General features: G+C 56.0%; 10 protein-coding genes across 10 annotated transcripts; all 10 read right to left on the bottom strand.

Annotated features, from left to right (window-relative positions):
- Window positions 1–835: 835 nt before the first annotated feature.
- On the bottom strand, window positions 836–3,157 carry LBRM_35_1370 (conserved hypothetical protein; the record flags this gene model as incomplete). Its single annotated transcript, XM_001568709.2, has 1 exon — window positions 836–3,157. The coding sequence occupies one exon, from the start codon at window positions 3,155–3,157 to the stop codon at window positions 836–838; it is 2,322 nt and encodes a 773-aa protein (XP_001568759.1).
- Window positions 3,158–3,619: 462 nt separating this feature from the next.
- LBRM_35_1360 (conserved hypothetical protein) lies at window positions 3,620–5,377 on the bottom strand (the record flags this gene model as incomplete). Its single annotated transcript, XM_001568708.1, has 1 exon — window positions 3,620–5,377. The coding sequence occupies one exon, from the start codon at window positions 5,375–5,377 to the stop codon at window positions 3,620–3,622; it is 1,758 nt and encodes a 585-aa protein (XP_001568758.1).
- A 1,489-nt stretch (window positions 5,378–6,866) lies between these two features.
- Window positions 6,867–7,892, bottom strand: LBRM_35_1350 (conserved hypothetical protein; the record flags this gene model as incomplete). Its single annotated transcript, XM_001568707.1, has 1 exon — window positions 6,867–7,892. One exon carries the CDS (start codon window positions 7,890–7,892, stop codon window positions 6,867–6,869), a length of 1,026 nt encoding a protein of 341 aa, XP_001568757.1.
- Window positions 7,893–9,204: 1,312 nt separating this feature from the next.
- LBRM_35_1340 (conserved hypothetical protein) lies at window positions 9,205–9,564 on the bottom strand (the record flags this gene model as incomplete). The annotated part of the gene is made up of 1 exon (XM_001568706.1): window positions 9,205–9,564. One exon carries the CDS (start codon window positions 9,562–9,564, stop codon window positions 9,205–9,207), a length of 360 nt encoding a protein of 119 aa, XP_001568756.1.
- Window positions 9,565–10,629: 1,065 nt separating this feature from the next.
- GPI10 (GPI alpha-mannosyltransferase III) lies at window positions 10,630–12,498 on the bottom strand (the record flags this gene model as incomplete). The annotated part of the gene is made up of 1 exon (XM_001568705.1): window positions 10,630–12,498. One exon carries the CDS (start codon window positions 12,496–12,498, stop codon window positions 10,630–10,632), a length of 1,869 nt encoding a protein of 622 aa, XP_001568755.1.
- A 1,441-nt stretch (window positions 12,499–13,939) lies between these two features.
- Window positions 13,940–14,362, bottom strand: LBRM_35_1320 (conserved hypothetical protein; the record flags this gene model as incomplete). Its single annotated transcript, XM_001568704.1, has 1 exon — window positions 13,940–14,362. One exon carries the CDS (start codon window positions 14,360–14,362, stop codon window positions 13,940–13,942), a length of 423 nt encoding a protein of 140 aa, XP_001568754.1.
- A 1,206-nt stretch (window positions 14,363–15,568) lies between these two features.
- On the bottom strand, window positions 15,569–16,576 carry LBRM_35_1310 (conserved hypothetical protein; the record flags this gene model as incomplete). The annotated part of the gene is made up of 1 exon (XM_001568703.1): window positions 15,569–16,576. The coding sequence occupies one exon, from the start codon at window positions 16,574–16,576 to the stop codon at window positions 15,569–15,571; it is 1,008 nt and encodes a 335-aa protein (XP_001568753.1).
- A 1,312-nt stretch (window positions 16,577–17,888) lies between these two features.
- Window positions 17,889–19,814, bottom strand: LBRM_35_1300 (conserved hypothetical protein; the record flags this gene model as incomplete). Its single annotated transcript, XM_001568702.2, has 1 exon — window positions 17,889–19,814. The coding sequence occupies one exon, from the start codon at window positions 19,812–19,814 to the stop codon at window positions 17,889–17,891; it is 1,926 nt and encodes a 641-aa protein (XP_001568752.1).
- A 1,644-nt stretch (window positions 19,815–21,458) lies between these two features.
- LBRM_35_1290 (conserved hypothetical protein) lies at window positions 21,459–22,445 on the bottom strand (the record flags this gene model as incomplete). The annotated part of the gene is made up of 1 exon (XM_001568701.1): window positions 21,459–22,445. One exon carries the CDS (start codon window positions 22,443–22,445, stop codon window positions 21,459–21,461), a length of 987 nt encoding a protein of 328 aa, XP_001568751.1.
- Window positions 22,446–24,149: 1,704 nt separating this feature from the next.
- Window positions 24,150–26,921, bottom strand: LBRM_35_1280 (putative endonuclease/exonuclease/phosphatase; the record flags this gene model as incomplete). The annotated part of the gene is made up of 1 exon (XM_001568700.1): window positions 24,150–26,921. One exon carries the CDS (start codon window positions 26,919–26,921, stop codon window positions 24,150–24,152), a length of 2,772 nt encoding a protein of 923 aa, XP_001568750.1.
- Window positions 26,922–27,592: the final 671 nt, after the last annotated feature.

The raw sequence follows: 27,592 nt of genomic DNA, 5'->3' as shown, positions 1-27,592 counted from the left end.
AGGAAATCGAGAAAGGAAAAGGCGGCTCTCTTGACACGTAACGATACAACGAGCCGAATCCGGCGGAAGCAAAAGAGAATGGGGAAAAGCAACCACATTACCCAGTGCTTATGCTATGGCCGTCTCTCGACGAAGTAGCACCTGAACCCTTCCTCCCACCAACCCACCCCCAGCACTACTAATCAGGTGGAGCAATATTGCTGCAGCAGCGAGTGCACGTCTACACTGAGACCCAAGAAAGCATCCTGCCTGAAGGAATACATCAGGACGACGAAGCGTGTCAGTCGATTCAGTAGTCCAGTAGACGAGCACACGTCTATGCACGTACACACACATACACCGAAGTCGGAAAAAAGCCGTAGAGGTGAATGTGCCATTCACCATCCCTCCACACGCACAGGACAAGGAAAAAAAAAGAAACGAAACGAGTCAGTGAACAAGCGCGCACACACACACCTCTTCCGGAGAAGTCCGTCTCACATGCCTGTGCCCCCGGCCGCGGACACCAAAGGGCACAACGTCCGTCTTTCTCTCTTCCCCAAAGACGGACCGCATTACGGCAAGAGGAAATCACACCGAGTCGATGATGAGTGCAGTTATTCTCTGTGCCCTCATGAAGAGGTTGCGGACAGAGCGGAGGGGGACCATGTTGACATGGTCCGCACCGAGAAGCCCAACCCTACTCCTCACACCAAACACAGTAAGGAAAGTGGCACTGTCAGCATGCGAGATGCTCGTGTGGGGTAGCGGCGTTGCGTCAAGCTATGAGAAAAAGCGCGACTCCACTTCCACAATCCATCCTTGTCGATCGAGGAGCCTGTCCTTTACTTTCCAGCTACATGACATACTCCTTCTCCAGAGCCTCCACCTCTGGATTGAGGCGCCACCGATTGTGCAGCACTGCAAACTTCACCAAAGCTGCGAACATGGCACGATGCGGTGGTGGAACAGTGCTGTCGACGGCAGCACCTGGTGTAACAACAGGACCTCGGCATACATGCCGCATCCACGCCTCAAGCACATCTTTACTCAGTCCTCTCAGTGTGACCAGCTCTCGTACATACCGCCCCACTGCAGCACTGAATGGGCGCTCAAAGAGGATGTGCTGCTCGACTTGATCACCAATCGAGTACACCGCTTTCGGACCACCGTTCTCGTTCGTAATGGCATTTGACAGGTTCGCTGTGCTTGGCCGCACAGCCGAGGCGTCTGATAGCGGCGGCCAGCGGTCGCGGCACCACAACGTGAGCCGCGCAAGCATAGCGGCATTCTTTTCTAACACCACAGATATTGTCGCAGGATCACTCAACGCAGCGACAACGATGCCCTGCTCAGTAGATGAGAGGTCTGTGAGTCGGCGACGAAACAGCCACGGAACCGCGTCACCGGATGGCTGCAGCTGCGCTTCACTGCACGCCGAGGACGCGCATGCCTGAAAAAAGTCCGCAGTCGGTGACGCCGTTGTATCCAAGAGAAGTTCGCACCCACGCACCCGCAACATACCAGTCTTATTTTCCAAGACACTTGGGCACAGTAGAAGGTGCAGCTCACCCTCTTGAATAGGTAGTGAAGGTAGCCGCACGGTGTCACTTAATCGAGACACAGAAGCAAGACTCAGCTCCACAGCCGGTTGCCCGTCAGACGGCCGGTGCAGGAGAAGGGTGGGAAAATACGAGACGCTGCGTCCGCTACTCACTGCAGTCGATTTGGCGCTGTTCAAGTACGCATCAAGTCGCACCCCAGCGGCATCTGTGGCCATTAGAAGTCGATCAAGAAGCCGGTCGTTCCATTGCTCAAGCGCGTCCTTCTCCTTGCCCCAGATCCACTGTTCTACCGGCAGGGTTAAGAAAGGTGATGTGCCTTCAGTCTTCTCGCCCAGCAGTTCACTCAACACGCTAAACGGAGATAACAGAGGCGGCGGGGGAGGCGCAGCGCCTTGAAGCGCTGCTTTACGGATTTCCATTGCCTTGGAGACTCTCTGCCGCCACATTGCGGACGCAGAGATCACAGACATGAGCAGCATCTTCGCCGTCAGGAGTACCTCTGCAGAGAACTGCAACACACCAGCCTCACACGATGGGTGTCGTGCAGCTGTCGTGACCTTTGTCATTGGTGATGCTGCGTGTGACTGCTCGAGCTGTCGGTACTGCACTTCACGCAGCGCATCGTTTATCAGGGAGAGCAACACAACCGCCAAAGACCGTCTCGATTCCAGGAGAACGTCGAGCACGTCGACTGTGAGCAGCACTGGGTTCACGACTGGCAGGGCTATCATGTTGGTCATCACAGAGGCGTTCGCGGTGGTACCTCCCAAGCCCTCCCCGTCGCTGGCCCCCATGTCGTTGAGGGCAAGTTTGACGGGGGAGAGTAATTGTGGTAGCCCCTCTAGCGGTGCTGTTCGGATACCACCAAGTGACACGTCAGTCACACTATGCGGCAGCGACTCTGCATCCACTACGATACCCCGTCCATCACTCACGCTTGTGTGGACGCGCTGCGTCGACGGAGTGCACTGGCCACGCGGCAGTATGGACGGCAGGGGTGAGGTAGGCGTGCTTCTCCTCAAAACAGGACTCGGGTGCTGAACCTCGCTCTCTGCGTGGTTGCTCGACTGCACCTGCGAGGCCGACCACTCCGCGTCCCGCATCGCCAGAAGTGTACGTGGAGGTATTTCGGCGGCGAAGCATTCCGGAAACAGCAGCATGATCAATGTGAAGAGGTCGCGGACCTGGCACTCGGAGCGATGCTGATAAGGGGTGGTTCGTGAGTTTTCTACCGTCGAGGAAAGCGGAGCAAAGCAGAAGAAGCCATCCGCAAGAAGCGATGCTGTGGTTCCGATAAACTTGGAGGAAGGCAGCAGCAGCGTGGTGAGGCTGACCTCCTCGCGGGACAGGCTGTCACCACTTATTGAGACATCCAGGGGAGTGCTGCACGCCACATCTCCTGTACTCATCGCCACCGCCGCTGGATTCGTGTTGTGCGTTACTATGAAGGGCACCACCACGCCTCCAACCATGGCGTCGCGGATCACTTGTTCTGCTGTCTGCTCCCGTTGACTAGCATAAGCCAAGACTTGCAGCAGGGCGCGGTAGTGCTGTAAGTTGGAGCTTCTCGCGACAGCAGGCGTGAGTGTAGCGGTGGACGAGGGGCAGTGCATTCTCCGCCTTGGAGGCTGCGCTCAGCACTAGTATGTGTTCTGTTCAGTATCAGTCACGCACAGAGAAAGAAAGGGCGTGTGTGTAGGGAAGTGAGGGGGCGTCGCGAGGATAACAAGGCGCACTGCCGTGTGCCAGCAGGTTAGGTGCCCCTGTGCAAAAGTGTGCGCTCATCGATGCAGTCGGTCCGCTACGCATGGACATGAATTCATATGTACCTCCGCAGGGGTACGGTAGCACCGCTTCGTCGTCTTGTCTGACTGTTTCGCTGCCTTCTTTCGTCTTTTTGTGTGATGTTTGTATGTTGTGAAGAGAGGAGAGAAGACACTGTGCGCAAGCCTGCGCATGTGCCCGCCGAGCTACTGGGAAGATGCCCACTACCCTTACCTTTGCCTGACCTGCACATCGGTGACGCCGCAGCAACGCATACAACCCATTCAGTCCCACACAAACAGACATTTCACTCAAGCGACAGTCGCGTTTGACTGTAGTCGCTTCGCCAGTTGCTGGAATACCGCATCCAGACGCGGGTCACTCGCGTCAATAGAGTCACGCAACAGTTCGTGCTCGAAAAAGATAGCCTCCTCCTCCATCACTTGCTGTAACGCACCGCACTCCTTTCCGTAGTAGGGCAGCAGCGGCAGGGAGTGGCGAGTCGGAAGCAGATCACGCACACGCTCCCAACGGCGGCGGATCAGTGAGGAGAGTGTCGTGCCGCACCGAGCGCAGTCCAGCTGCAGCCTCTTCCGCAGTGCAGGAAACCGATGGCACGCACCAACATAGAGCGGCCCCGGTTCCACCCACTCAGCAAACTCCGGCACTGGCATTCCACAACGCTCCCCCACCCTTGCCGCGCTCGGTCTTGTGTCAGACGCCGACCCTGCCACAGCCACCATGACCTGAAGGGAATGTTCGGCACCAAAGCGGACGGCAAAGTCACAGAGGGAGGCGGCGATCGCCTCCGGTGGTAAATCGCACGATAGCCCACGGCCCACCACCTTGGCCAGCTCATCCATGCTGCTGTCATCCTCATGCCTCGTCTCGAATACGGCATGGTTGCACAGCACGAGGGCATCCCCCGCTAGCATGCGCCACGTCTTGACTGTGGGAACGGGGATCATTTTCTGCGCCACCGGCGAGCGACGCCCATCCTTCTTCATAGACCAGTGGCCAAAACTCCTAGCGACGTTGTAGTACGGGTTGCCGTCAATCATGTCCCCGACGGCCGAGTCCACTTTTCCGCCTGCCTGCACGATACGCCGGTACTCCAGGGTATGAAGTGGATTGTGGTCGACACTCAGCGGGACCGTTCGTTCTCGCGATGCGTCCAGTCGACTCCACATACCACCAGTCAGTGTGTTTCGAGCAACACCGAAGGCACGTGAATTGCCCAAGCAACCAACAGCTACGTCGAGATAAAACGGAGTCTGGGTCAGCAGCTCCTGCAGATGACGCTCCTCGGCTACCTCTGCAGACGTCAGTACTTTCTGTGGAGGAGGCGCCATTCGGTGCTTGCGCTCCGTCAGCGCGCTCCGCTGCTGCTCTGCCAGCCAAGTTGGGGTCACGGTCGCCGAGAACCATACACCGCGACAGCCACTTTCTTCCGGTGGCAGAGGCACATGACAATTATCCTCCCGGTCTTCGCCTGTGCCCCTCTTTTCCGCGGCCATTGAGTGGAACGGCGGGCATCCACCAGCGTTACACGCACGGAAAAAAGCCGCATCGGCGCTAATGGCGTACTGCTGAAGGTCCCACTCTGTCACAAGACTCTCGAACTCTGTGTGCATACTGCGTCGCCGGGCTAGGGCAGCCATCATAATAGAAAGGAGAGGATTTGAAGGATCTTCCTTGCGCAGTGTGCGTAGCTCGGCTGGCAAAGCAGTGTGCATGCTTAGGGCCTTGGCGAGGTAGTTGCTCACGAACGAAGATGCCTCTCTGCCAGTGTAGCTGTCGAGCAGGCCACCTGCCACCATCTCACCCAAAAAGGGCTCTTGACGTTTCGGGAGCGACCACGCTGAGACGTCGTCTGTCGGGGTCTTCCGCGCACCTTGGGCCGCGGCCGCTGATGCCGAGTCGTACAAGCCCCTGTTCTTGCGATTGAAGACGTGAAAGGAATCCATGTTATACGAGCTGGCAAGGTTCATGATTTCGCAGGTGCCAACCTGAATGTACGGCAGCTTCAGTCGCCGCATCATCTTGTGTTGTAAGGGAAACGACTTCATGATGTTCGTTTGTCCAGCACTTCCCCTTTCGCATCTGCGCAGCCGCGAACATGCGCAAGTGTTGTCAATAGAGGAAGGCGTGCGTCACGACAGCAGTACGCAGCGGTCGAAGTGGGTAGATGGGCGCAAAGCGTTCGTTGACGTTGATCAAAAGTGGCGAGAGTAAAACGGGTAAGACACTGTGCGCTACGGCTTTCATGTGCAACTATGAATAGTTGGGTGTGAGGATGGGTAGGGGTGTCAGAGCTTCAGTGAGAGAAATGGGGAAGGGGGAGCAACAGCGAATTACGCGGCAGTGGTGCGTCAGTCGACGGGAGAAGAAAGAAACGACCATGCCTCTTCAGCAGAGCTGGGGAGTGAGACAAAAGGCGTCAAGGTGGAGTGCCATGGCAAAGAAGATTGAAGGAGTGGGGGAGAGAGGAGGCCGATCAAGCCAGACGCGCGGCAGTCTGAATTCTTGCAACAGTCGCAAGACAAAAATTCATGACAAACGCGCATCCCGTTGGCTCTTCCGGAAGCTAGCGGCGCTGCACGTCAAGCAAGGTGTAAAGCAACGACACCTCATTGTGCCCGCTTTACCGAGGCAACTGGCCCTGCAGGTGGGCGAATGTCCAACACAGTGAGTTCTTTAAACGCGCGGACAAACACATCCTCTGCATCACAGCCGCATTTTGGACAAGTGTATCGACATCATCGGGGAACATAAGAGAGGTAGGGCAACCATCAGGAGGCCCACTTGAGTACTTAGTAACGCATACGTATAAAGCGGAAAAGATGAGGAAAAAAGAGAAACACTAAAGAAGTGCCCGCCACACTTATGCATACACCGGTGGCGGCGCCTCTTTGTATTACTACACATAATACACATGAAAAGAGTATCTCTCTTGGCCTACTGCACTCCATTCAGCCCTAGCACATGGGTGCTGCTCCGCCCTGCTCACCAGCCTGCCACAGGGCCCGCCCGATCGCGCGGTGCGAAGCAGCGCTAGGCACGCGCTACGGCAACGCGCAGGCTCAGTTGCCGGAGCACCGCCTCCTGACTCGTACTCGATCGGCCCACACACACACACACGCGCCGCCAGTCACCTCCCTCTCCGGGAGTGCTCAGGCTCGCCACACCAGTAGGCAGTGGGGAACACGGGTGGGATGCGTTCGAGTCAGGTTCACGCCCCGCCCACCACGCAGAGGGTACAAGGGTGCTCACTGTCGCATGTGGCTCCGGCACAACGCCATCCACAACCCCACCGCCGATATGCGTAGCGCTACATTGCTTCAACCACCCCCACCCCACGGAGTGAGGTGTCCCCCGGCCATCAAAGGGATAAATACGCAGAGAGCAGGGAAATAGAAAAGAGGAGAGAGACCTGCCACTCCCATTGGGGGAAGCCCTCGCACCCTCAACGTTTCTCAAAGTATGGTGGCGCCTCATCTTTTATCGGGAAGAAAGAGGCGAATAAGAGAAACGGAAAGAACGACCCTGCGGTGCACTTTAGCGGAGTACCGTGAAGAGGGGGTCAGCTGTCCACTCGCCGGCATTGTGAACCACAGGTCTGCCTAGTCGAAGCTGTCGCTGAATCTCCGACCTCACACCGGGATTGTTGCCTTTTTGCGCTTCTGACGGTGCCATACGGCGGGTGTCAAGGGACAACTGGCGTGGCGGGGCGTTGACAGAAAAGAGCCCATCGAAGCTCGACGTCGAAGACAAAAGATGAGGGGTACCACAGGAGATACGTCTCGTAGCAAGCTTCACCTCGGCTTGGTTTTCAAGCGACAGCATCGGCTGCGACCGCGGTGTTCGTTCATCAGTAGTGGACAGCTGCACCTGCTCTACTGGTCGGTAGATGCTCATAAACTTCTGATGTTCAGCCTCCGCCGCTTTCATGCGTGCCCGCATCGAGTCATGGAGGCGACGCGCCTCTTTCTCCATATTTAGCGGCGCATTGCCGCCAATGTATTCAGTGGGCTGCCGAGCTGCCATGCGCTGGTGGTAACTTATTCTGAGGTAGTCGGAAACCTCCCGTGCGAGAATCGTCTCAAAACGTGACGCTTGGTTATTCTCGAGTGCACTACGCTCTTGCTGTTCCTCCAGGGCATACATCTCTACCGGCCTGGTAGAGGCGCGGTGGGCCACTGGGGTGGACGGGAGAGTAGGTGCGCGTGGGTCGTGCAGTGAGGCCACCTGCGCCGTGGATGTGCTGTTTGCGGCCATGATGACTGGCACATCGATAAGGTGGACTTCCTCGGACGCGTCACCCTCCTCTAAGAAAGGCAGAATGGAGACTTCCCTCAGTATTGCCGGTGCCGCTCCTGCCTGCAAGGGCGACACAGCGCCAACCTCGCCCAACGGTGGTAATTCGTGAGTCACAACGTGGAGTGACGAGGACGCGTGGCCGCGCTGCGAGCTACTCATCAAGTGCTGGAGAGAGGCGAGCAGGAATGTCCCGCTCTGCACGGAAGCGGAAAAGGGGGACGAGATGGATAGGAACGGTGTCACGGGCCTGCAGTGCGGGTTCATTTGAATCACATTTACCAAAGGTGTGGAGGAAGGGCTGCGCGGGTTCGCGTACGGTGATAGCGCGGGCGGCAGGTCACCCGGTACATCTTCGTCCAGCCCTCATGTCGAGCATGAAACTAGTGCCGCCCTTGACGGGCTGAGAGTCAAATTTCACAAGCGTTCCACCTCAAAGGCCTTGAAGCTGCCCATGTACCCGAGAAATCCCTCGTCAGCGCTGCGACATGCGACGTATCGTCTTCGTGGCCAACGCTGGTGGTATTGGTTTGAGAAACCTCCAGGGAGCGGCATTTCCGCACTTCCCTCTGGCGCCTTGACGAGTGCCGCGGCGTTTTCGTCGTCTCAGATGCCACCGCCCTGTGTGAGGGCTACATTGGGGACGGAGGAGGAGGACTGCCGCGCGTCTTCGGCTGAGTCTCCCTGCAAGAGTGAGCCTGACGCGTCGCCAGGCTTGGCGCTCGATGACCTCGTGACACACTTCTCCATGAGAAGGCTTTGTGGTGTAAAAAGGCTGCTCTGAGTGCAGTGAGTCTTGCTGGGCAGTGGCACAGAGGTGAAAGGCTCCAGGTTGAGTTGAGCGCCGTGGTGCCCATTGTATAACTGTGTGGTGGGAAAGGAAAGCTGCACGTGGCGCCTTCGCTGCCCACGCCAGGTGTCTGGTGTGTTGAGCACGTCAGTAGGTCAGCATCGAGCGGCGCTGTGGTGAAATGATCGGTGTAGGTCTCTAGCTGCACATGTATCCGTGTCCCACTGGGTGCCTACCTGCAGCTGAGGGGAGCACCCACGGGTGTGGTTGGGTGCGTCTTTGCCGCGATGCATACGCGCTGATGCAGCTTTCTGAAAGTAGCTACTGCAGATTCAGCTGCGCAAACTATGGCGCTATGAGTTACGAGTGTGACAAGGCATAAAGAGAATATTGAGGAGGAAGATGATGATGTGCTCCAAGCGCGCGCGCGAGAGAGAGACGGTAGAGAGGTTGGGGTGAACAGCGTCAGAAAGAAACGTTCTGCAAGTGACCAGCTACAGGCACGATGGACAAGAATGCTGCGAGTCAGCACACGTTGTTCGATCTTGAAAGACGTCACCGAGAAGAGTACAAAGAGAGAGGAGAGGGTAGGGGAGCATACACTGCAGTCACGAACTCATCTTCTCTCAGTTTTCGTTGCTTCTGCACTGGTGTCCAAACGTGCATCCCCTCTACGGGAAACGCAGAGGCGCAATCCTACAGCGCACACCACAGCAATCAAATTCGGCTCTCCCCCCAACCAAGTTTAGCATACTCTCATATGCATCTACAGCGTTGTGCATGATATCTCTACCAAATGCCGACACGCATGTTATAGTACTTCTGCACCGGCTTCTGCGGTAGGTAGCAGTCCAAAACGGAGCCGAGGAACGCGACGGCAACCCCATCGAAGTAGGTTGGGGCGCGGTAAACGAAGGCGCACTCTTTACTACCCAGTCTACTGCTGTGGGTATGGAGTAGGTCACTTACGGTTGATGTCGGCGAGGACCTTCTAAGAACAGGCGATTGTGTCGACTGAGTTTCACTCAGAGGCTCTGCAGAGGTGGAGAATGCACCGCGTGCACCTGCGCTGCCTCCGGTCGCATCGAGAGAGACACTCGCCAGAAACGCTGCCGCGGCTGCGTCCGTTTCACTACGCTCGTTGAGCATATCGAACTGTATGTCGTCGAGCAAAAACTCGCGACACCGCTGATTCGCCAGATAGCACTTGATACACTTCAATGCAGATGTGGTGGCGAGCGCAATGCACCCGGTAGTGAGCATCGGCTGAGTGCGCAGGCCGCGTAGAATAGTCCACGGAGGGAAGTGCGGGTTGCGCTGGCCCTGCTTGAGACCGGCGAAAAAGTCTACCTTGCGCTGGTCCTCCTTTAGCAGGCGAAATGTGTACCAGCAGAGGGTTGCCGAGAACAGGGCGCTTGCGCAGGCACCGGTGCGCGCGCCGTAGAAGTAGTCTGGCCCAAAAGCGCAGACGATATCGTCCTCCGCCGCTTGCTCGAGATACTGCTTCATCGCTGCCGAAGAGGACATCGCGGTGCGTGGTGACCAGGTCGCTCTCTTTCTACTCAGCACCCCCTAGGAACCAAGCACCAAGGAAGGAGAGCAACTACAGTGCCACACGAGGGTGGGGGAGGGGGGGGGGCTGCTGCAAAGGGGCAAGCAAAAAGAAGTAGCCGGTCGCAGAGAAGGTGTAGCATACGAGTTAATGAATTAACAGCGGAGAAACACGACAGGGGCGTGTACGAGTGACTACCAGAAGAATTGTAAAGGCCACGAAGCTCTCGGGAAGAGGTGGTGGTGGTGGTGGCGGCGGCGATTAAGAAGGTAGCGTCTCGGAACGGAAAAAAAGCTAAAAGCGCTCTTGTACGGCCACCTGTGTACATCCCCCATCTTAGTGACTCGTGATGCTAAGACTACCCAACATCGCCTCTAATAGGGTTCTTTTCTTCATTCTCAGCTGCTGTCTCTCTTCCTCTGCTCGCTGCTGATCCTGAGTTTGGTGTTTTGTTGTTGCTTTTCTCTTGCTTCTGTGAAAAGAAGAGCGAAAAGTGTAAAAGCATGAATCTATCCTTCTACATACATAGAAGGATAGCAGCACTAGGAGGAGATCAGCCTCATAAGCATATCTGGGCGACCTTCCGAGAATGGTGATTGCGCAAAAGTTTCTATGTTGCCCATGGAGACACACACCCAAACACCACCTCACCATTCGCCTCGCTACGTCACCTCCCGTGACCACAACTCGAGATAGCGGTCCTCATCCGGTTCGAAGCTGTACGGTGTGTGAAACACGACCGCGATTAGGCGGTAGCCCATTGGTCGCAAAAGGTCTGCCTCGAGTGAGGTAGCGGTATTCTGGAAGAGAACAATGCCGTCTGGCAAAACAGGGGGTTCGGCTGCTGGCATCAGGTGGTGCGCCCCCCTCCACCACGCACCTTTTGAAAGCTTCTTCTCACTCTCCATGCCAACCTCCTCGACGTCAAGCTTCGACGGAAGCCGTAGGTAGCGCCACAACGCGTAGGCCTTCTGTTGCTCCCTAAATAGGAGGTCGTGTGTCACCTCTCGCACCCCTAACACGGGATCTAACTTCACTGGACAGTCCACCAGCTCCAGTCGATCCACCTTGCCATGCAGCTGCGCAAAGCCAGGCGTCGCATAGCAATGCGTGAGTACTTCCAGGTGCCTAAAGTGCCAGTCGGCGTCGCGGATTTTGCGCCACAGGGTTGGGCTGCCGCGGCGGTAGCCGTACAAGAGCGCAATCGTTAGGGCTACATTTGCGACCCAGCAGAGTGTGAACAGGCGTCGCGCCGTGGCAGCAGACGGCACGACAAGGCTCCAACGCACACTTTGCACGCTAGACGAGCTCCTCTGCGCCGACAGAGAGCTCGTGCAGAGATCAACCACGACGACACTCGAAAGCACCAGCAGTATCGGGAGCAGGAAGTAGACGAAGCGCATCTCCTTGTGATCTACCAGACTGTAAAGCATCAATGACAGCACACCTACAAACACCCATCGCTTTATTTCCTGCCTCAGCGTCCGTGAAGAGGTACAGGTAAGTAACGTGTGGTCCGCATACGGCGTCGACCCGCTCACGTGGCGGCCCTCCGCCACCTGCATCCTCTTCCAGCACACGGGTGCCCATGCCAGAAAGAAGACAAACGGGGCCGCCATGGCCGGCAGCACGGCAAAGTACCAGTAAGGCGGATGCACTCCAAAGTACTTGCTCACGCCCATAAGAACGTTGAACTTCAAAAATCTGTACGGGGTGAAGACGAGACGGTCATAGAAGACGTAGTCAACAAGGCACACAGCGGCGCTCACGCTGGCCAGGGCGCTGACTGTGAGGGGAGCGAGCACAGCGAGGCCGCGTGCGATGCCTTTCCTGCGGCATAGGCGAAACACATGTACCATAAAGACCGGGAGCTCCGCTATGGCCGCCGTAGCGCGTACCGCACATGCCGCACCGGCACAGAGTAGAAACATGCTGTACCTCGCTTGGTAGAGCGATAGCAAGAAAAAAAGAGACTCCGCCACGTTGGAATAGCCGCGCACCCCTGTATTGTTGAGGAACCACTCCACCACCAGCATCGCCAGGGTTGTGGACGCGATCGTCGGAATGCCGCACGCCGTTTTTGCGGAGCTACTGGGGGCTGAGGAGGGGGAAAAGGATCCCGCACCGCGTCCTGACGTCGACAAGTCGAGACCACATCGAAGGTCGTCGAGGCGCTGTGCGAGGGCGAGCATAGTGCAGTCCTGCGCAAAGAAGATCACAGCCTGGACACACCGGTTAGCGGCCCACACCGTCATTGCCGTGTCTGTCCCTGTCCACTTGAGCACAAACAGCGGACACGCGAAGATTGCCGGAAAGGCATAGGAGCGAATGAATTCATGCCATTCCCACGTCAAGTGGCCACGGCCAAACACCATGTGATACGCGACTTCCTCACTCTGCCACCACTCATCCGGCGACTCTGCTGTCCTTAATGTCAGACAGAGGGCTATGCGATAGAGCAGCAACACTGTCAGTACCCTCCACGACCGCAATGGGCGCGGCCACAGACTAAACACTGTCAGGACGTCCATGATAAATAATAATAATAATAAAACGACACCTTTAAGTGGAGAGAACTAGCTTTCGTTCCAGTGCTGGTGGTTAAACATGTTTTATCAAATCTGTTAGAATGCCGCCTGCGCATGGGGGCGAGTGAGTGCGCCTCTGAGTGGAGCTGAGTACCTCGAATGGTGCACACGTACAGGCCGACTGTCAAGTCGTCTGTACGCGCACACTTTGTGTTACTGTTCAGCTTGTTAGAGTTTTGTTTTCTTTTACTTGGGCGACAACCTAATCTGTTGCGGAGGAGAGGGATGATGCCAGCGTCAAATGCTTGTAAGAGTACTGTGCACTGTCCTCATACATGTACCTTTGTCGCGTTCACTTACGTACTCTCGTTAACTTTTAGCACCATATGCTGCCCCTTTTGTATAGCCTTTCCATCGACAAAAACACGAAGTGAGGAGGGAGAAGCCGTAGTTCATGGGAGAGAGTGTGCAGCGGGGAAACATACCAAGACACGGGGTGTGACCGCTATACCAGGCTACCTGCTGGAGTGTGATCTTACCTTTGTGCATATATATATATATATGCATATGTGTGTGCGTGCGTGGGTGGCCTCACCTTAGTCATTTGTTTCGAGCCTGAGAGCTCGAGACGTCTCTCTCGACATCACAGCACCCCAACCAAAGCCGGAGCACGAGAGACAGCAAAGTGGCTTACCCGCTTGCATCCGGTCATTGCAGCACACCTTTTATTCTCTACCGTCTCTTTATGGTGTTGCTGTCGGCTTTCCAACTCGGGACTTTATCTACCACACATGAAGGTAGTCAAGTAAATGCGCACGTCTGGACGTACACGCGTACGTCTTCTCTCTCTTGCACAGAACTCACGCCACCACCCCTCCCCCTCCTCCAAGCTGTCACACCCATCCCCGGACTCGGGGAGGGGGAGGGGTGGACAGGGACACTGCAAAATGGGCGCGTGAGAAAGGACAGGGTCAGGTGATGGCCTCACGCTTGAACAGCAGTTGTTAAGAAAGGAACATAAGAGAAATGGGAGAACGCAGGAGGCTCAAGCGGAAAAACAACAAGAACAACAACTTCGCAACTCACCACTACGGCAAGGGCTACCTAAGGCGGGGGACTACATGAAACTAAACAAACGGCAGAACGAGAACAAACAAAAAGGCTGAGTCCGTGTCCGAGTTTACGTGCGACTGCTTGTCAAACAAGTACACGCATACATACACACACACGATGCGTAGTATGCAAAGAGTGGACCAGCGCACGGAAGCAGTACACACCAAAAAACAGAAGAAACCATATGATGCACCAATGGTCGAGGTGGGCAATGAAGGATGTGTGGTGAAAGCTGTCACCGCCGTCAGCGCTCACACAACATACGCGCCACGTCGGTGTGAAGAGTCCTGCGGTGAGGCCGAGTCACAATGGGCTGATAGCTCACGCTGTGTCAATGCGGATGAACGCGGCACACATCAAAGGCGCCGCTGCCATCCTCCACGCCACGGCGCGTCAGGCTCTTCGCCTTCCAGATTCGGTGGTAATGATATGCCATATCATGCCCGTATCCCTGCGGGTCGCTATACACGGCCATCATGTCATTTGCCCACCGCTGAAACTCTGGCACGTACTCATAACTGCAGTGCTGGGTGAGGTGGCTAAGTTCCTCCTTGCGGTTGCATGGATTGGGGTGAAGCGTCTTTTTAATGCCTTCCGCACGCTCTGTTTTGGATTCCTCGATGGTGCGGTTTGTGTAGTGCTTGGCAATACGGTTTTCTACGATGCCCTTGGCAGCAATAATGGTACGCACAGGGGTGAGTGCTACCGCTGGTTGCGCGCAGCACACGGCTACGGACAACGTGGCACGGCGCATTGGGTGGCACAAATGGGTACTTGAAGGGCGGGAGAAGAGGAGAGTAGGGAAAAAAAGGCTGGAGACGACACGGACACGAATGTGGAAGCCTAACCGCCTTTTGTTTTGGCGCATGCAGCAGCGTTGATAGCCGGAGGAACGAAGCACTGCTTCATTCGTCACCGCCGTTGATGCCCCAAGAGAGGATGAATATGGTGCAGACAGTTAAAAAATATTCACACACGCGAAGTAAGTTGTCAAATTGAGGAGAGAAAGGGGGGAGGGCGAGAGGGGAGAACGTGGGATGCAGCTGAATACCAGAGGTAGGAGTGGGGAGATGATGATGGCAGGGACGAGGGAGGCCGCGCAAGTGATGCATAAAGGGGTTCGAGGTTACTTGATCGCCTTCAACCAGAATGATGGCCCGCAAGCATCTCTTCCCTGCACGGATACCCCATCCGTCTCGGTACTGTGATAAAGAAGCTCAGACAGAGGAGTAAACACGTGACCACCGGTGTCACGGTAGTGTGTTGAGCACAAAACCTTCCCTCTGCATTTCGTGTATGGAGACACGATGAGCTCCGTTGTGGCGGAGGAGGAGGAGGGGGGGGGGGAAGAGAGAAGAAGAGTGATGCTGCTACGTTTCCTCCCTTCGTTTAGTCAGACTCTACAGCCTCAGCATCACATCTCGTTCCTGCTGAACGCACTAGCCACCTCTACATGCACCAGTTGCCCTCCCTTGCTGCTGTTGCCCACGGTGTAGAACATGTTCTGGGTGCGTGATGCACGCGTTGAATGCCCATGTGTCAGCAGAACCGTCTCCCTCCAAAGAACGACACCATCTTGTATCTGTGACTCACATTCATAAGCGACCCTTTTGGGCACAGGACTAATAGATTGAGGGCCTCTCATATCATCTTTATTTCCCCCGCTTCTGCGGCCCACCAAAGATCTCTTTTTTTTTTTGTTCGGTGAAGAGGTGCGTTCAACATCACCAAAGGAGGGTTGACCCCTCCTCCCCCTCCCCCATGCACTTTGTGGTGGGGTGCGTTGTCCCTGCAGAAAGCAGAGGCACTGTCCACTCACTTCACACAACGATACAGCTGTGGCTTCCGTGTGGCTGATCGTTTGATGGTCGTGCCAATCGATTTCGAAAAGCACTACACATGGTAGAGGAATAGCGCTCGAAGACAGGGGAAGGGGGGGGGGAGTTGTCCGCAGTCGGCATCAACCATTTGCCCCCGTGCCGGTAGCGGTGTCTCTAGTTGTGTCAATCACGGTGCGTGGAATGTGATCGAGCAGGAGGGAGCCTCTACAAAGGGCAGACTGCAACCCAATAGGATCAACAATGCGATGGCCTGTGGCGAGATCGCGCCCATAAAGACCTAACCCATGATCAGGGCGAAGGACAACGTCCGTCAGTAAGACCCAGCGGCGGTCTAGAAACGAGATAGGACCTGGCACCGGTGCAGCACCGCTTTCCCCCTCGCTTCGCGCGCGTGCCCAGTACTCCTCAGAGGATCGCGCCACTTTAAACGAAGTCGACGACTCGCTGTCCCTTTGAACCCAAACGAAGGTAGAGCAGGTCGCTAGCTCGGCGGCGTGCTTACACTCATTCAGCTCCTTGTATATATCGCGGACGGCCTCCGCATGTCCGTAGGGCACCTGCAGCAGAGGCATAACGGTGCCCAATCCAGAGGTCTTAAGAGTGGCAGAGGCAATGGTCACTGCCTCTTGCTGTGTCTTCGGATCGGCAAGAATCGACCCCAGTGCAAGGTTCTTCATGGGTACACCTGGTGTGCCGTCTGCTCGAAAAGTACCGTAGGCGAGTCCTTGGGGATGGGACATTACCACGAGCACAGTCGGCAACGTTGACTCAGTGTCGCCGCCGCCTGCTTTGCACGCCGCAGATGTCGCCTCAATAAAACGCGTGTACTCAGCAACCTCCACACCCAGGGAGTTGGTTCCCTTGGCGATGGTGGAGGGGTGTGGCATGCAAAAGACGGGAAGGTAAACCCCCTTCACCCTCTGCTGAGTATCCAGCACCAGCACACGAGAACCACCACTGCCAGAAACCGACTGACGCAGCAGTCGGTCACGGGGCGACAGCACGGTGGAGAGCGTCTCATAGGTGTTCTGGGGAGTAAGATTGTACTTCTTTTTGGCCTGGAAGTGCTTCATATTGAAGAACGCCACCGCCGACCGGGCGAGCATCACTCGCGAGCCGCACAACATTGCTGATCGCTCTTAAGCTCGTCGGCTGCGCACTGTATCTTGGCGAAGTACACAGTCGAAGAGAAGTAGGTTGGCAGTTGAGGCCAGCGCTGATATGTTAAGGGTACTTCAGAGGGTGTGTGCGTGAGACCGTGGAGAGCAGCACTAAGGCAACATATATATATATGACCTCTCAAAATCTACGTAATGACTGTGTCTATGCGCGCGTCTGTGCGAGTGTCACCGAGAACGTCTGTCTCGTCGAGAAATAAATTGTGAAGCGCTTGTAGTTGGTGCTCAGGGGGGAAAAGGGAAGGTAAAGCACATATTCGCACACGCCGGAGCCGCATAGAGCCACCAAAAAGGGGAAGCGGCACACCTCTGCAACGAGCACAAGAGAGAAGAAGCGAAAAGTCAAAAGTAAGAACGAGTACAGGGAGAGAGGGTAAAGAGAAAGGCGTCACTGCCGAGTGGCTCCCCACCCTGTTGTACTGTATTCTTCGTCATGAGAAAGGAAATGAGCGGAGCTGGGCAAGACAAGGTGTGTGTGTGTGTGTGTTTGTGGGGTGGAGGGGAGGGGGAAGGAAGCCCTATCCCGGAGGCACAGAAGAGCTCCACCTGATCTCCTCGCGGAAATCACGTGGCAAACGGAACCAAGTAAGCAAAGAAAATGCCGGCATGTTTGGAACCCTTGTCTGGGTTCCTCCTTTTCTTGGTCGGTTTGCCCACACTACAGCGACTGGTAGTCTTCTCCCACCCCCCTCCCCCACACACACACGCCCCTGCACCAATACCATCGACTCGTGTGCCTCCCAGGGTCCTCCCTTCATCCCTCTTTTATGTTTGCACGCCTCTCTTGGTGAACCCTGCACTTGTGCTTTTCTGAGCTGTTGTTTTGCACCGGTGTGCTTTGACAAATAGACGAACACACAAAAGTTTTACGTTTCCCTTACGTTGTCGCGAAGAAACGCAACAGAACATGAACGGAAGATACACGTAGAGATAATCACGATGATGATGATTATGATGATGGTGAGGAGGAAGGGGGGGGGGGAACACAAGTATTACAGCAACACCCAACCGGTCACCAGAAGCTACAACAGGTGGACACGGGCAAAAAGGACGGTCTCCGTTGGAGGGAACGTGGGATTCCGCCAATGCGTACGAAAGCCTCACCATTTCTCTCTACGATTCACCATCAGCACACAGGCATCGCTTCTCTCGTTCGCTTTCCTCATCCTCTTTTTCCCCTCTTAGCCTCCACCTTTATTAGTGAGGCAGTTACGTTGGTGTACAGTTTTTCGTTTCTTGAGGATTTCCCTTATTGGGTCGCTTAGGCAAGTAGACGTGTCTGGAATGACTTGCGAACAATTATGTGGCGAATGGCGCCGATGGTGAAGGTGCAGTAGATGAGGAAAACTGCGGCCAAGAAAAAAAATGGCGCCAGTGTCGTCTGCGGTGGGTTGCCTTCCGCCTCAAATGGCAACGGGACGTTCATGGAGTAGAGCGTCTGCACAATCACAATCGGTTGCATAATGTTTGTCATTTCCGTGAGAAGTAGAGCCATGCGAAGAGCGCGGTTACCGCGGCGCAGCAGAAGCCATTGAATTGCCACATTGTGATGCCAGTTTGAGAGGGCCAACGTATCGCGGCAGTCCGATATCTCGCGCTGAAAGTGCCACAAATGCGCCTGCGCGTTCTCCAGCTCGTGGCGGATGGCAGGGTCGGCCACGAAGAACCGGTCAGCAAAAATGGGCTGCAGCAGAGACGCAAAGAGTACCTCACGCCGGACTGTGTCGGTGCCGCACTCGCCAAAACAGCGCCGAACGGCGGTGATGTGCTGTAGAACGGCATCCTGGTCCTCCTGTTTCTCCCTGACGTCGAAGACACAGTCGCCAAGCTCATCGACCGCCTGGGCGAGAGTGATGCTGTCGAGATGATGGCCCACCACAATTTGCAAGAGCATACTCATCGCAAATGGCGCAGTAAAGCGGCGTCGCATGCATGAAGAAAGGCGAGCGGTATAGCCTAAATGTGAGGTTGTCACCTCCGGTGGTGAACAGTGTAGCTGCAACATGCGCAACATGTCGTCCATCTCCGCAAATGGTTTTTCGTGTATGGTAATCATCCAATCCGCGAAGACAATGACAGCCACAGCCACAGGGTCCGGCACAGAGGAGCGCGGCGCATTTATGCGCGCCGCCTCAAAGCGCATCTCCATCACGCTCCGCGTAGTGGGGAGGATGCCGTGCGGCGAAACATGAGCCGCAGCGCGCCTCGGTATCTTTAGTCGCTTCGTCGTTCTTCTCTTGTCCGTCCTCAAGAAGTCAACTTTGAATCCACACAGTCTGTGGAGAAACCCCTTTTGGTTCGACGTAGAGCCCGTGTTCCCAGCTTCGCGAGCGGTGGTGGCCGCCGAAGTAGTTGCGCGGCGCCCACCATTTTCCACCACCGGCGTGCACAGTAGGTTGAGAAAAACGTAGCCGGACATGCTGTCAGAGACACTACCGGTGTTCTGCGAGTTAATGTCGATCGAGTCTACCGTGGACAGGTACAAGCAGCTCTCTTTGGTTTCTTGCGAGATCGGCAGGTGGTTCAAAATTTGAGTCACCCGCTCCACGCTGAGCGGGTTCGATCGGTCAACCTGGATGTCCAGCCACTTCGCCAGCGGCAGGACCGGTTCGGTGGTGTCGCTAACACTGTTGCTGCTGTCGTGATGCGGCTTAGGCGGCGCCCATGCTTCATTCGCCGTGCTGCTTTCTGAGTTCAAGCCGGTGGGAAGGTGAAGCTTGTGCTGCTTCAGGTACCTCAGAAGGTCTTCCGTTCCGTTGAAAAGGCGCGCGTACAGCGCCGTGTCCTCTGCGGCCTGGCACACGAACCACCAGTGCTCCGCTCTATCCTCGATGCGCACCAGGTTCGATGCAGGAGCCGACACACCTCTCGGGGGGTCTGGGCGGCGTGCGCCGTGGATCTTGTAGTCACCTGAGCTGTCCAATGAACTGCCACCGTCTTCGTCGACGCGCAGGTGCAGGTACGACCCGACAGCCTCAGGCTCCGCCTCCATCATCCCTGGTACGAAGCTGCGGTTCTTCAAGAGGGAGTGTACACGACAGTGGGTCTCTTTGCCCACAGCAAGGCCGCTGAGGTCGATCACATCCGTTCCGTCAGAGTGCACGTAGAGGTGGCTCAAAAGAGTGTAGTCGAACGGCAAGGGATCGACAGCCTCGTCGGGGTTGGCCTGGAAACGGCGAGACTTCATCGCGCTCCTGAATCGCACGAGTTAACACTTAGAAAGCCCAGCAGAGGCCGCCACAAATGGGGAGGAGAATCTCTGAGACAGCGGCGAGGAAAGGGCAAAGGACAGTGGCCCCCAGTACGGAGACAGCATGACGAAGCGCGCGCCCCTATAGAGAGAGAGAGAACAGATACTGGTGTACTGTGTACTACTGAGTCTGTGTTCCTGCAGAGCTGACCAAACCCGAGACGGTGAAATGGGGATACAATGACAGTGGAAGCATAGGAACAAGAAAACCCTCCGAGACGAGACGGGAAAGAGAACGGCAGGAATAAGGTGTGGCTCTAGAGTGCTGTGGATAGCTGCATTGGGCATGCGTAACACCACCACCTCCGAGACCAAGAGAACCAAGTCACTAAAACGCTCACCATGAAGGAGCGCACAGGACGAGAACCGCTGCTGAGAAGTCTCAACAAAGGCCATTGTGGCGAGCTGAGTTGGTCCTTTCGGCACTGTGAGCACTACACAGAACCACCATCCCTCTCCCTTGCACTCGCCGAAGCACCACCAAAGAGTCATTTTTTGGCTTTTGCGCATCACCGCGTCCATTCAATTCTAGCACATGGGTGCTGCTCCGCCCTGCTCACCAGCCTGCCACAGGGCCCGCCCGATCGCGCGGTGCGAAGCAGCGCTAGGCACGCGCTACGGCAACGCGCCGGCTCAGTTGCCGGAGCACCGCCTCCTGACTCGTACTCGATCGGCCCACACACACACACACACGCGCCGCCAGTCACCTCCCTCTCCGGGAGTGCTCAGGCTCGCCACACCAGTAGGCAGTGGGGGACACGGGTGGGATGCGTTCGAGTCAGGTTCACGCCCCGCCCACCACGCAGAGGGTACAAGGGTGCTCACTGTCGCATGTCGCTCCGGCACAACGCCATCCACAACCCCACCGCCGATATGCGTAGCGCTACATTGCGCCAACCACCCCCACCCCACGGAGTGAGGTGTCCCCCGGCCATCAAGGTTCAGAAGACAGAAAGAAAAACATACAGGATACACGGGAGAAGAGGGTGAGCAAACGCACTCATAGGAATTGTGAGACCTGTAGAAGTGAGGGAGGTGTCTTCTCATCGCATCCACTTCTCTGTCAGGACAGGGGGCGGGTTGTACTGCGACTACGTGTGACAGCAAATCCTAGAGTCGAGTAGGTCGGTGACATACACGAGCGAGACGCAGAGGTGGGTAGGTAGAGGGACAGCGAAAAAGGAGGACGCTGAATGCAAGCAAAATAGCCTAGCAACAGCCGCCCACGCCTATTGGGGGAGAGTGGAGGGTGGGCAAAGGAACTCCTCTGAGAGAGAGTGTGTGACTAGAGACACACACACGCGCACGCACAGCGCATGGAGAGGGAATCACAAGCAGAAAGGCAGAAAAAAAAAACGCAGGACAAAACAGGAAGACGAAGGAAACGTCGGGGGGGGGCATCAAAGGACAAAACAGAAGAAGACTGTCCTGTCAAACAAGAGTGATAGAGCGGAGGTGAGAGAGAGAGAGAGAAAGAGAGAGAGCACGGCACTGACATGCGGTAGCCCCTTTGCTTACCAAGTTCTACTTGAGCACAAGGTCAGAAAGGGAAAACAAAACCTACCTAGAGTGGTGTATCACCTACGCCAGAATGATGGCAGCGGCGTAGCTCACGGATGAGTCCTCCACGCTCAAGCACTTGTTCGACTGCGAGTAGTGCACAAACTTGATCTGCACCTTGCTTGCTTCGTCCATCCAGTACTGCATTCCAATACTGATCGGCGCACGTCCGCAAATCGTATTCTTTGTTGTCCGCAGGTAACCATACCACCCCTCCAAGTCGCGCCGCTCCAGCAACTCCATGGCAGCGTGGTCCATGGCAATGATTGAGTCACCGATATTTGGGTACTGGGAACGCTGGTAATGGTACGTGTAAGAGAAGCGATCGCCCCAGTGGCAGAAATCAGAGCTGAAGATGAAAAAATTACGAGCATCGTCCATGTAAGGCTTCAACACGTCGCAAATGGCCTTTTCGTCCTGCCGGTTGGTCCAGCCGACGATGATAGGGACGATAGAGACGCGCGCCGCTGCTGGCTGAGTCGACGTACCGGTCGCCGCTGGTGGGTAGTGAAGGATGTGGGAGAGGTAGGGTGTCTCCATCTCGATCGAATGCTCTGCCTCGTCTGTGCGGCGAGACGCCGTGGCCGCCCCAACCCCTGCTTTGCACAAAGCAGTTATCACACGGTCCACGGTAGCGGTGTCCACCTTCAGCGGTCCAAAGGGTGTCTCGTACGCGCTGGCGGCGGAGAGCTCACACCCCTCAAAGCCTTTCGTATGCGACGGGCCAAGAATAAAGATGCGCTCCACCTTACTGCCTTTGGACCCCTTTGCATAGAGGTACTCACGGAAAACCGCGAAGGCCTCGCAGGCGGTGCGGCCAGAGTAGCTCATGCCGGCATGTGGGACAATCAAGCCCATCATGCGAGCGCCCCCTCGACTCTCCTCTTCGTAGTGGTGTGTCACTTCCCTTAAGTAGTCGTCGATCGTAGCTTTAAGACGTTCTGGGATCGCCTCGTACCAGCCGCAGCCATGCGGCGCTGCATGTGTGGCGGAGCGCACAAAGTGCATTCGCGTCTTGGCAGGTGAACTGGTGTACTGGGAAAGCAGAACTAGGCGGTGAGGTGCGGAGGAAGACGAGCGGTGGGGTCGAATGGGTTGCTTAGCGCGAGTGCGTTTCTGTTTGTGTGGGTACATCTGCATGCGGGTGTGAGAGCGATGCCGTGCAGGCGTTGGTCAACACGGAAGCCACAGCAGGACACCGAGGCACACGTTCGCCAAACAGGTAAGGGGAATGACGACGACAGAGAGGGAAGGAGGGAGGGAAGGAGCGAAAAGAAAGTCGTGTGCGAAAGATGCGCGTAAAATACAGAGGGAATAAAAGCGCAATGTGTGTGTGTGTGTGTGTGCAACATGCAGGGAGTGAGTGAGTGAGTGAGAGTGGGAGAGCGCAAGTCCCCCAAAGCCCCCGCACTCTACGTCAATCGTTGGCTCTTCCACGCAGTTCAAAGGAGAGCAAGAGGGTGGACAGCATCGGCATCGACGCGCGAAGAAGTGCGTTTAGCATCTCTATTCATTACACCGGTCGACCTTAGTCATTTTGCGATGAATTCAGTTGAGCATTGTCGCTGTCCCTTCGTTCCAGAGACGTTCAACAACACTCACAAGCACCACAGTAATGTGTTCGTAGCCCCTTTACAGCTTCTTCCCTATGATAACTCAGTCCACTGATAGAGAAAAAGCACCAGCTAGTGAATAGCTCAGCATGTTACCCTACGGAACCACCGGCACAGAAATTAGGTGAATCTCATACAAATACAGAACGAAAGGAAACGCCGAGTGAGTCGAGCGGCGTGTACATGTTTCTGTGCAGTCTCACACCATGCACGCTGACGGCAAGGGGGGGGAGAAAGCAACAAGAGAGAAGCAGCGAAATCAATGGGACGCTTACGTGTGTCAAGACAGAGATGGTGCCTACATGGTACGGGGGTACCATCACTAAACAAAAGGTGAAGAACAAGGTGGCCCAAGGCGCAAGTCTGCGCGCAGGTAGTACAGACCCTGTCATGGACACCAAAGGGAAAGAGAGAGGTCAAAGGAACTTCGAGTAGGCCACACTGGCAAAAAGCGACACACAATATAATAGCAGGCAAACGCATCACGTGTCGGTTGCGACGCAAGGACGACCAAAGTGCGTTCCTGCACGCTGTTTTGTGTCGAGCCGCCTATCCGTCCTCATGCACGTCCACACTGAGAGCGCCACAGAGCCCCATCATCTCTCCTGCTTCCAAAGGCGAAGCATGCCACGCCGTCTCACACCATCTCACGGACACCACGTGAGGAATGCTGATTACAACGGCACACAAATGTTGCCCCTGACCCCTACCAACGTACCCACCAGCTGTAAGAGGAGCGACCGAAAACAAAAGAATGAAGAGCAACAAGTTGAGCAGAGCAAGACCAAAAAGACGCGAAACAAAAAGATAGGAAAGAGAAGAACCGCATCACATAACGATCTCTGGCAGAGAAAGGAGAGAGACAGGCAAACATTCCTGCTACTGCCGCCGCAGCCGCCATGGGCGTGCACACGTCCAAAGCGCACCAAGAATGGAGGACAATGACGAGGGGGGAATACAACAAAGAGAGAGAGAGAGAGCCGCAAGTGACAGCACAACGCGAGTCACCCAGAGTAGAACTGTCATACCCTCCACGACAAGCACACTCGCCTTCGCAAAAGAGACAGTTGGAAGGAAGTGCCTACACCTATTCTGCGCCTCAATCGGTGTAGGCCCGCGTGCTGACGTCGAAGAGCGCCACAACAGGGCGGTGGTCGCTTGAACGGACGTTCGGGACGTCCGTGTAGAGTCGAATGGCGATGCGGTGAGCGGCCGAGCTCACCCGTTTCTTGTACAAGATGCGGTCACAGTAGGCCGGCATGCGGTTCTTCTTGTGAGAAAAGTTGTACTCATCGAGGGTGACGCCGCCGTTGGCAGATAACTCGTACTTGTAAGTCGGGCGGAAGAGAAGGTTACCCTCCTGGAATCCTTGGAACACCTTCCCGCGAGCCCGCTCGAGGCTCAGCTGGTCATTGTTGATAAGGATAGATCGAATGTTGCGATGGTGCTCGATGACATACTCGATTGCCTTGCGAGTGCCGTTGATACGATAGTTCAGGTCGCCACCAAAGAAGGTGAGGTCAAACTCCTCTGTGACGTCGCGACGCATTTTTCGGTTTGGGGCCACCGCAGACACCATGGGCAATCTCAAAGGAGTAACGCCTTCACTATAGTCGGTGTCTGCCCAGTGATCGTCCGCGTTGTTCTCGCTGCCCTCCTCCTCCTCCTCTTCCTCCGCACCCTCTAATACTTTCCTCCGTTCAAGCAGTTGGTTGAAGAACTTGCGATAGGGACCGCGGCGGCCAAGCCGCAGACCGTAGACAATTTGCTCGTAGTCCTTGTTGCGGTTCCTCACAGCACCTTGATGCGCCGCCAGGTGCGCCGTGATGAACAACAGTGTCATGTAATTTGGTGTGTCCTTCTCAGGTGTTCCGTCATTTGACGCGTCGTCGTCGACACTGCCACCGTCTTGGCGTTGACTGATGCCGTTGTCCAATTGATACCTGCGCCTCTGAGCGAAGTGGGCCTCAAGCCGCTCACTGAACGAGTCGAGCGAGGCAGTGCGGCTGTTATTCCCAAGAGGCGAAAACACACTTTCATCGTCTAAGACACCTTCCTCGTCATTGTAGAGGCTGGGTGTGCTGTTGCCATCTGCCAGGCTCCGCCCATCCAGCGGCGTCCCATACTCGTCGTCAAGGTCGGGCACTATCCGTGGCTCACACAGCAAAGGCGAATACGATGCGACACTGCCGGCCGCAGAGAATTTCGGCGGCACGACGACAAAGCAATTCTTTGAGCTTGGTATCATCGGGCTGCCAACAGTTAAAGGACTGGTGGCAGCTTGCTTTACCGGTGTGTCTCTTGTCGTGGACGTCACCTTCTCAAGCAACGGGGTCAGCAAATCGGTAGTGGGACCGCGTAGTGTCGTCGCCTGCTGGGATAGTTCGATATCTTTAGGCGTCAGCGACAACACTAGCCCCACCGCAACACCACCCTTGTTCCCACCCAGACCATTCAGCAGTCCCGTCTTCACGTGCGCTGTGTGGGACCTTGAGATGTAATGGACCACGTCACGGCGACGAGCAAACACAAGCATCTGCACCGCCCACATATGGTGCTTGCCGACCAGCTCGTACTGTCCGCCAAGGCAAACCTGTGATACGGTCTTCGCCCATCGGCGCTGGAGCTTGTTCGATATCAGGTAGGGGCCGTTCTCCTGCGTACCGACCACTACTAAGTGTGCGTTGGGGTGAATACAGTATGCGGAGACCTCACCGACGCGCGACCTCTTGCTTGCCATGTTCCAGCTAATGTAGGCGATGCGCAGCGGTTTGCCGGGGGCCCAAATCTTGTCCTCACCTCGCAGCAGGTCATCGAGGCAGTAGCGAGGGATCGGAAAGGTCTCGCGAGTGGGGAAGGTCGTCTCGTCTGCACCGCTGACCAAAGTACCGTCTGCTAAGGTGGTGTCGATTTTGTTTCGGTGTCGAGTGTGTTCGTTGGTGAAGGTTTCAGCTTCTACAGGCGATCGACTGCAAGCTGATACGGTAGCACAGTCGACTGGCATACTCGCAGTTGCGTCGTGTGAGCAACAGCCGTTGTTCGCATGCGCACCGACGGTGTACCACGCCGAGTTACCCGATTCCCCAGCGAAATGAAGTGTGGGCGACTTGTGAATAGAGGCAGGCGCGCACAAGGATTGCCGCATGACGCTGTGCCGCGTAAACTGACGCGTCACTGATTCTAAATTCGCGTGTTCCGAAGAAGATGATGCGGAGAGCGGGCACGATTTCCTCTCACTCTTCCGATGATCCTGTTCAACCGGGACGGTAGACTGAGGATCTGCAGGTTGATCGACCCGCGCTTCCCTGGAAAGCGACTCGCACGTCCTCTGAGTGGGAAGCAAGGCGGTATTCTCACTTTGACGCGTGTTTTGGACGCTTGGGTACGCGACGTCTTCCTCCGTGTTCTGCAGGCTCGACTTAGCGAGGTCGGCGGAAATGCGGGCACCAGCTCTAGCGGATGACTGAGAGGGAAGGCGAAGCCCGCGCTGCAGCGGTTGATCAGGTACCACGGTCACGAAGGACTCTGGCGGTGACGGAGGACACGCAGGGTCGTAGGTGCGCCGCGAAAGCGAATCGTCGGGTAAAGCACGGGATGTTGGCCCAATAGCCGTGATTGCCCTCCCATTATCAGCCGCCAAAGCATTGGTGTTGTCTCGGGTGCAGCACGTGCTGCCGTTGTAGCTGCACGCTTCCTTCGAGGCGGCAGCAGTGGGTGTTGCGCGATCCACTCCGCCTTTCCCGGCCGACGGCCCTATGGAATTAGCTTGCATACCCCGCGCCTGGACTGCTGGCAGTGGCGGGAGTGAGAGAGGCGTCGACTCCACAGATGGAGGGTGCTTTGTTCCCTGGGTACCATGGTGCTCTTTCATTTCTGCGCCAAAGAAGCCCGTTCAGCGTTGTGAATGTGGTGCCTGAAAGTCATCTAGCAGCGATCCAGAAACCAACAAAAAAGAGCCCGCGAACCCTTTCACGTCTCGCCTACACGCACACGAGGGTACAGGAGAAAGTGAAGGGCAACGGCGCAAAGCAACGCACGAAAGCGACGCCGTTGCTGGAGGTATATCGAGTAGTCAAGTCCAGTACGGAGTGAGCAGAATGAAGGGCAACTACATACATAAAGAAACGCACAAAGCCCAGGTTGAATGAAACCAGCTGGTGCAGCACAGTGGAGGGGCAAAGAAGGCAGAGGAGGGGAAAGGAAGAGGACAATATTCGGCGCACAAGCGCAGACGAGAGAGAGAGAGGGGATCATACGCAAGACCAAACACAACCACGTCGCAGTTTGTTGTTCCCCCAAACCTATTCTTCCTGCTGCATCACAAGTCCACAATTGCATACGCCTACAGCCACCGTCCACCTATACCGCTTTGGCACCCCCAACGACTCCGCGTCGTCTGCCGCGAGCCACCCCCGGCCGCCGAAGCGGGCCCTTCGTCGCACGGGCTCTTCCCGCCCAATCCCCGCCCCTCCTTCGCGCACAGGCTGCGTGATCAGCGCTGCACGGACCCGCGTGCGCCGCATGTCCTGACCCCAGCGGGCC

Source organism: Leishmania braziliensis, chromosome 36 (genome assembly GCF_000002845.2).
Source record: "Leishmania braziliensis MHOM/BR/75/M2904 complete genome, chromosome 36".
Lineage (NCBI taxonomy): Eukaryota > Euglenozoa > Kinetoplastea > Trypanosomatida > Trypanosomatidae > Leishmania > Leishmania braziliensis.
This window is presented reverse-complemented; position numbering and strand designations above follow the sequence as displayed.